Raw genomic sequence first — 8,276 nt, 5'->3', positions numbered from 1 at the left:
AAAATAAAATGTTTTATAAATTGTCTTCCCTTTTTATTCATACATGGACTTTTTTAATCGTTATTGTTATTACAGGCCATGGTTGCTTGTTATCCAGGCAATGGAACTGGTTATGTACGTCATGTTGATAATCCAAATGGAGATGGAAGATGTGTGACATGTATATATTATCTTAATAAAGACTGGGATGCCAAGGTATGCAACTTAATTGAGGTGGTGTGTTTTTTTGCCCTCAAGTTTTGGGCTGTATTTCTCACAAGTATACAGGTATTTTTTTCCTGATAGGTATTAAGATTCATATGCCTTATAGATAAGATTGATCTTAGCACTTGAATTGGTTAAAAATGTCTTCCATAGATATGTTACAGTCTCAGATATTAAGAGGAAGATCTTTATAAAGTAAAAAAGTTCGCTCAAGAAAGTGGATTCCTTTATTATTTGATATTGAAACATTTGCCATATATACTCGAGTATATAGGGCCAACCCGAATATCAGCCAAGGCACCTAATTTTACCACACAAACTGCATTAAAAATGTGCTGGAAAAATGAGCTTATACACGAGTATATATAGTATCTAAAATTTAACTTTTACAAAAATTACTCTTTATTAAAACATCTTTGTAGCTTTTATTAAAGCACTTCTGAGAACTAGCTAGTTCACATTAGCTTTTGAGGAAAATTACATATGAACAAATTTTATGGATTATTTTCTATTTACTTCTATTTCTTTGCATTATTGTAGAGCTGTTATTTGACATGGGGCTGCTTATTTAAATATTGAAGGCAATTGTAGAAAAATTAGAAGTTTGTTAATACTGACAAATACTGCATAATCAATGAGAATGTATAGTATATATTTAAAGTTACTTGTTTTAAATGTTTCCTTAATATTAGCTTTTTACTTTAAATTATTTTTAAAGGTATGCTTATATGTTGGTGTTTGTATCAACTAGATATTTTAAAGAAATTTTGTTTTTATTGAAGTATAATGTTCAGATAAGAAAAATCAGACAGGCTACCACTCAGAAAATTTTGTAAAGTGAATACACCTTTGTGTGTACCCACACACAAACTTAATGCTGTCCTAAAAGGTGTTTTACACTAAGATATGCTTACGTTCTCCAGCAACTTTTCTCTACCATAACGACTTAAGAATTTCCTCTATTGTAGTCCAAGCTCAAAAAAGAGGTAAGTCTTGCTGCTAAGTAAATTTAGAGGCATTGGGTAAACAAACAAGAATAATTTTTGTTATAACTTTCAAAATTTCAAATAGAGAAGTAAATTTGGTAGTTCACGTTGACACCAAGGCACAAAGCAAATTAGTGTAACATCGGTTAAAACTTGAAAATTGGTATTTAAAAAGGTTTTGTGGATAGCTAGAAAGTTATATATGTTTGATCAACTCTTAATTTATAGATTGTGTTATACTTTGGTCAGACTAATTTTTAAAAATTGGACATGACCACACTAGGGTTTTCACCATCAAGTTTTTAAATTAGCACATGGAGAGAAAAAAGTATATGTAGAACCATGCAAGATTGTGCTTCAGTGTGCTGGGGCGAGAGCAGAAATGGACATAACCTTCTTAGAGCTGTGGATCTTTGGGAGGTGACTGACCAGTAGACTGGCAACTTCCGTGGTTTATGCCAAGTGGTAAGACACATTGCTCACAGGATATAAAAGGGTCAGCTACTTTCAGAGGTCAGGGAACATTTTTCCAAGGAAGACTAGAAACTTCAACTATCCATTTCTTCTTACATATTTTCAGCAGATCACCTGCGGTATTACCAATGACTAAAGTCAAAGGAATGAGGATGGGGGTGGGTGGGAGACAATGCAGATATGTTCTCACTAATAATCGAGAGTTCCCAAATTTAGTTTCCCAAAGTAAGCAATACTGTCCTGTGAGGGGATTAGAATGATCCAGGGGACTGCATAAGCAGATTCCTATACTTTATCCTGGATTATGGGCTATAGCACAAAAATTTTTAACTGCCAGGGTGCCACTGAGGAGTCCTTGTGGTGTATTAATTATGCGTTGGGCTATGAACTGCATCGTCTGCAGTTTAAGGAGCTCTACAGGAGAAAGACTGGGCTTTTTACTCCCGCAAGTAGTTCCAGTCTTGAAAGCCCACAGCGAGTGAACATTGATTCAAGGCAGTGAGGTCTTTTCATTTAGGGGGCACTAGGAAAATTTTTTTTTAATCTAAAAAGGGAACAGTAGGCCAAATAAATTAGGGAATCTCTGCTTTAGATGTTTATATGGAGATAACTCTGAGCAACACTAGAAACTAACGAGGTTTGCAAGGGCTCCGAATTGCTTGCATTGAACTATACCTGAGAATGATCCTGATACAGTTCCCCCACAATAGATGTTCTATATAGGCTCAGTTCTCATGATGTTTTGATTAAGTGTTAAAGTTCTTTGCAATTTTAGAGAGTTTTCCTGCTTAGAAGTTTAGTGGAGTGAGTTTTTACCCCCCAAAATGGTGTGTTTTTTCATTTTAATCCCCACCAGATTATCAATACCCTCAAGAAAAAGTACAAGTAAAATGAGGACCTAATGCCGGGGGCTTAGGTGGAGAGCAAATGTTTTGAGAATGATGAGGGCAATGAATGTACAAATGTGCTTTACACAATTGATGTGTGTATGGATCGTGTACCACAGTTCCACATACAGTAAATGCATAGTCCGTATTTCAATGACTAGATTAATCCATTTAAATCCCAAATGAGAATATTATATTTAGATAAATAATAGTAATCCTTTATAGATGATTTTTTATCATTAAGAAATCATGAATGTATCAGGCCACGTCTGAAAATGGAAATCTAATTTCTAATGACCATGGTGATGATGATGATATCTGATGATAATCTTTACTGATATGTTGCATTAACTTTGTGACATGTCTATAATAAACATGAGTATAGTTTATATTAACCATTTGTATAATTTTGTCAACATGATTTGAAACACTGATTTTAAGAGTACAGAAAGCACATCATTAGCACATGTTATTTATAAAATGGTTGCTGGTTTTTAAAACTTTTATGCAGTATTTGAATTCAGATAATATGCATGTGTCATCAAATATTTACCAACATAAATTAATTTTTCCTTTTATCAATGAATTTACATAGAATTCAAATAAACCTTCATTCTTGTTGATTGGCTTGAAATTGTTGATAATCTAATTCACAAAACCCATTCATTGGAATGGTCATTTTTTTCCTGCCCAAATAGGATTTTGTAGCTTTCTTGGTTATTACTCATATTTACATTTTTGGCTTTTGTCCTAGGTAAGTGGAGGTATACTTCGAATTTTTCCAGAAGGCAAAGCCCAGTTTGCTGACATTGAACCCAAATTTGATAGACTGCTGTTTTTCTGGTCTGACCGTCGCAACCCTCATGAAGTACAGCCGGCATATGCTACAAGGTAGTTTATTTTTATCATCATATTTCATAGTCTTAATTGTATTGAATAATTTTGTGATTTACTCACATTCAGTATTAGATGTTTGTGGCATTTCTTTGCATAACCATCCCTTGTTGGGGTAGACTGCATAGTCTTCCTGTTTCCTAGCTGTCTCTTCATTTTGTGCTGTCTACTCTTTCATTACTTTTACATGGAGATAGAGAGATTACATAGAAGAGGGAAAAGAGTAGCTTTTAAAAAGGGATGAGGGGGGAATCCAGGACGGATGAGCCCTATAGGACCAGTGGTGTGAGTGGCAAAACAGGGAGGGTAAAGGGAGAATGGGTAGGAAAGAGGGAACCGATTACATGGAACTGTGTGTGACCTCCTCCCTGGGGGACAGACAACCGAAAAATGGATGAAGGAGACGTCGGACAGGGCAAGATATGACAAAATACCCATTTATAAACTATCAAAGGCTTATGCGGGAGGGGGGAGCGGGGAGGGAGGGGAAAAATGAGGACCTAATGTCGGGGGTTTAAATGGAGAGAAAATGTTTTGAGAAACGATGTACAAATGCGCTTTACACAATTGATGTGTGTATGGATTGGGATAACAGTTGTATGAGCCCCTAATAAAATGTAAAAAAATAAAATAATAATTAAAAAAAATAAAATAAAAAACTCAAAAAAAAAAAAACTCAAAAAGGGATGAGGGTAGGGAAGAGAGAAACTTAATGTGGAAAAATAGATACAGAGTAGAAACATAAGAGAAAACAAATAGAAGAAAATAAAGAAAAAGGTATCGTGTAAGGGAGTTAATAATCCTTTAGCATTAATAATAACAATAAGTACCTATTTCATATTCTTTCTGCAAAGCTTAGAATTGTTAACTTACTAACTCACAATTTTGTTTAATGTATTTTTAACATTTACTATGACTTAATTCAAGTATTGACTGTTGAAACGATAAATCTTGCATATATTTTTATGAAAATAAATGTGTACAAAATACTACTTTAAAGATATTTCTGTCATCAGGCCTGCTTGCTGCTTGATGTTACGAAGAGAACACTGAAGATATGGTGCTATAGCAAAGTGTAGTGAAGAAACTAGATGGTGTTAGCTATCTGAAAGGATAGTGGCTGGGGTCTTAGAGGCTTGCTTTCAAACAAGTAGCATCTAAGTGAGGCATCAACTAAGTCCACATGGAAGAAACACACCAGCCTTTGGATCCAAGGATTGTAAATAATATTTCCAAATCTAAAGGCGGGAATAGCATCAGAGCTTACATGATGCACCACCGGGCTTGTGAAAGGTTATAGATGAGAGTGGAATCCCAAAATCCATTTGCAGGGCTAGCCTCCATTGAATCCTTTCTAATCATAGTTGAGGGATATGAATAGCCATGTTATCAGACATAGAACATTGTAAAGTTGATTATAGCAAACATTGTTGGGTTAAACTGTAATATCTTATCATTTGATCTCCTTTGTGATCCAATTAAATTTATTCTAGTTTTTAATATTTTCTGCTGTCGTCGATTGAAGTCTTTAATCTGTTTTACTTTGTTATTCTTGATAGTTTCTGTCTGTTTAAGTGTTTTTCTGTATATGAAATCCAGGATAGGTAAAACTCTGTAGAGACAGTAACTGGATTAATGGTTGCTTGGGGACATAGCAAGGGAGGTTGGGAGGAAATGGGAGCTAGTAACAATGAGCACAAGAATAAAGAAAATGTTCTAAAACTGACTGGTGATTTTAGAACTCTTCTTGATGTGACTAAACTATTGAATTGTGTGATATGTGAATTATGTGCCAATGAAACTTGGAATTTTTAAAAATTTTTAAGTGAAAAAAAATTATTTCTGTCATATAAAGACTTTGAGTGTTTGAAAGTGAATTACTGGCATTCACATTTAGGAAATGCATTGAGGTGGACTGTGTTGAGAGGAGAACATACCTTTAAATATGAGAGGGTTTCAAAAAGTTGGTAGAAAAATGGAATTGAAAGATAATGATTTACCATGAACCTTTTTAAAAAAAATTATTTTATTGAGGGCTCGTACAATTCTTATCACACCATGAACCTTTTAAATGAGCCACATATACTGAAAGAAGAGCTGACATTTGGTAATGATGTTAGAGAGAGAAGCCTCTCTTTGGTGTTTTTCTAAAGACTTTGTTCTTATTTCTGAGGCAGGTTGGCCTTGTGTTCTAATTCACAGTGATTCACATGCCAAGCAGTATGTGGCAAGAGAATGTAATGTCATGGTGGTGACCAGAGAGATTCTTGTTATCTGTGAAGACTGGCTCCTCTCAACGTCTCATCTCTCTTTCAGCATCTCCCTGTCCTCTTTGTCTTTGCTACTTCTTTAAAACCTCTCCTGACCTAGAAGATGCTTTATAGAGCTTCTTTCTTAATTAAATCTTGAATGTGGTGTGGTGTGGTTGCATCCTTTCTAGGTGAAAAAAATAATGAACATTTTGGGGTAATAAATAAATGCCAGTAGACTGTGAAGGATAAGGGCTGTTGAAGTTCATAAGAGGGGAGAAGGCACTATTAAATTGGAGGAGATAGAAAAAGTATCTCCATGAAGAAAGGCCTTCAGCTGAGCCTACAAATAGAAGTAAGGGGTATAATCATGTTCATAACCTCTGAGAAAAGAGCAAGATTATTCAAGTTCTAATGCAAAGATTGGTGTGAGGAGAAGGATTATTGAAATAGATCAATGAGAGATAATGTTGGAAAGATAGAAAGAAACGTGGTAGTTTAAAAATGTATTCTGGGGGGGAGTAGGGAGGGAGCGGGGAAAAATGAGGAGCTGATTCCAGGAGCCCAAGCGGAAAGTGAGTGTTTTGAGAATGATGAGGGCAAGGAATGTATAAGTGTGCTTTACACAACTGATGTATGTGTGGATTGTGATAAGAGTTGTATGAGGCCCCAATAAAATGATTTTTTAAAGAAACATTCTGATAAGGACTTTGGGCTGTAGAAGGAGTTGATACAAAATTTAAACTCTGCTCACTGAGTAACTAAAGGTTTCGGGCAAAAGAGTGATAGAATTGATATGCACATCTCCTTTTTCATTGCCAAAGCCACCCACAAAACTAGAGGTGCCTGGTACGACGATGGTGGCACACTGGAAAGAACAGTATGGACGTCAGGAAGCCCGAACTTGAATCCGTGCATTGCCCCTCACCAGCGAGTTATCTTCTTTTTTTTTTTTTTCACTTATCACCTGCATTTATAAAACCAGGCTCAGGGAAAGAACTCGGCCTGGGGACACATGCATGGTCTTAATATAGCGACTGTTTGGCCTGCCCTGGCTATCACAGAACCAGGACAGTGAGCATATTCACAGACCAGCGAGTTATCTATGGATCCCTGTTTCCCCAAACTCTGAGACTAGCTCTATGTTGGACTCTTTACAATATGTGACATACTTTTGTTTTCCAGCATATACCAGTTTCTTCAGTGTTACTTTCGTCACCCTGACAGGTGGCCAGAATGTGCAAAATAGTTTTATTGATTGTTGTGTCTTCAAAGGGAATTAGTGATTTCTAGCTTGCAGGAGCCCTGGTAGCATAGTGTTTACACATTGACCTACTAACAGCAATGTTAGCAGTTTAAGCCCACCAATCGCTTCTTGGGGAAAAATGCTTTCTACTCCCTTAAAGCGAACTGGCCTACAGGGGCAGTTCTACCTGTCCTAAATGGTCGCTATGACTCAGAATTGGAATTGACTCTTAATGGCAGTGAATTTAAGGTTGGTTTTTTTTTTTTCTTGAACATGCATTCACTCCTTATAGTATATGTACATTTTCCCCATTATTGCAACTAACAGCAATAATTAAGTGCTTTTTAACATTTTCATAAACTGGAGATGCCTTATTTATTTGTAGAATGAGGTATTTCAAATAAATATTATTTTCAGACAAATGAAGTGTAGCTAAACTTTCCATCTCAAAACAGTGTCATTTTTGGTAGACGTCCTTTAAGAAAAAAAGTCATAACATAATTTAGCTGTTAATGACTCAAATAATTGTGAACATTTGCCATGGTTTTTTGCTGTAACATAGCCATTTCCTGAGGCTCACAAGACTTCTTGCCCTTTCTTCACTCATTGGCTGCAGGGAGTCCTGATGGCAGAGTGGTTGTGCGTTGGGCTGCAACACTAAAGGTTGGCAGTTTAAGACCACCAGGGGTGCTCTCTGTGCTGATAGAGTCCCAGTCTGGGAAACGAATTGGCTCCAGGCTGATATGCCCAGGTCCTCTTACCTGTTTCTCTCACCCTCTTCCTTTAGTGCACTTTTGTTTTTGTAGTAGTCATAATTACTTTGTTATTGATCTGTGTATTATAAAGAAGATTGTCAAGTGGGTTAAATTAGGTATTCACAAAGTAATAAAAACTGATCATCTTTGCAACATTGTTAGTCTTTGTTCTAGCTTTGAGGATATTAGCAAATAAGTTGTTATTGTAGTCATTTATCCTTTGATATAATTTTAATCTATATTTAAAATTTTTTAAATGGATTTGCCATTTTTAATATATAATTGCAACAGTACACCACCCCCTATCCCCAGTGTGATTCTTAATCCTGTTCTGAATTTTCTTTTAGGTACGCAATAACTGTTTGGTATTTTGATAAAGATGAGAGAGCACGAGCTAAAGTAAAATATCTAACAGGTAATCATCATTTTGGGTCAAGGTATATTGGGAAGAAAAATACCCTACTAACATGTGGTGCTGTCAGTGTACTCAAGCATGGTCTTTATTAATGCTATGAAGATGGATTACTTGTTTTTGTTCAGATTCTTAATTCATCTATTCAAAAGTAGACCTCTTTTAGGTC

General features: G+C 35.7%; 1 protein-coding gene and 1 non-coding gene across 2 annotated transcripts in view; one reads left to right on the top strand and one right to left on the bottom strand.

Annotated features, from left to right (window-relative positions):
- Positions 1–8,276, top strand: part of EGLN1 (egl-9 family hypoxia inducible factor 1) — a 69,615-nt gene that overhangs the window by 54,931 nt on the left and 6,408 nt on the right. The window contains exons 2-4 of the mRNA XM_030887747.2: positions 76–195; positions 3,306–3,442; positions 8,043–8,110. Of these exons, the coding sequence (XP_030743607.1) occupies positions 76–195; positions 3,306–3,442; positions 8,043–8,110 (325 nt within the window). The remainder of the gene's footprint in view (positions 1–75; positions 196–3,305; positions 3,443–8,042; positions 8,111–8,276) is intronic.
- LOC115872444 lies at positions 6,653–6,784 on the bottom strand. Its single transcript, XR_004047846.1, has one exon. It is a non-coding gene; the product is annotated as a small nucleolar RNA SNORA72 (small nucleolar RNA).

The sequence above is a fragment of the Echinops telfairi genome, unplaced genomic scaffold (genome assembly GCF_000313985.2).
Source record: "Echinops telfairi isolate 266 unplaced genomic scaffold, ASM31398v2 ScPeMD7_7424;HRSCAF=8462, whole genome shotgun sequence".
Taxonomy (NCBI): domain Eukaryota; kingdom Metazoa; phylum Chordata; class Mammalia; order Afrosoricida; family Tenrecidae; genus Echinops; species Echinops telfairi.
This window is presented reverse-complemented; position numbering and strand designations above follow the sequence as displayed.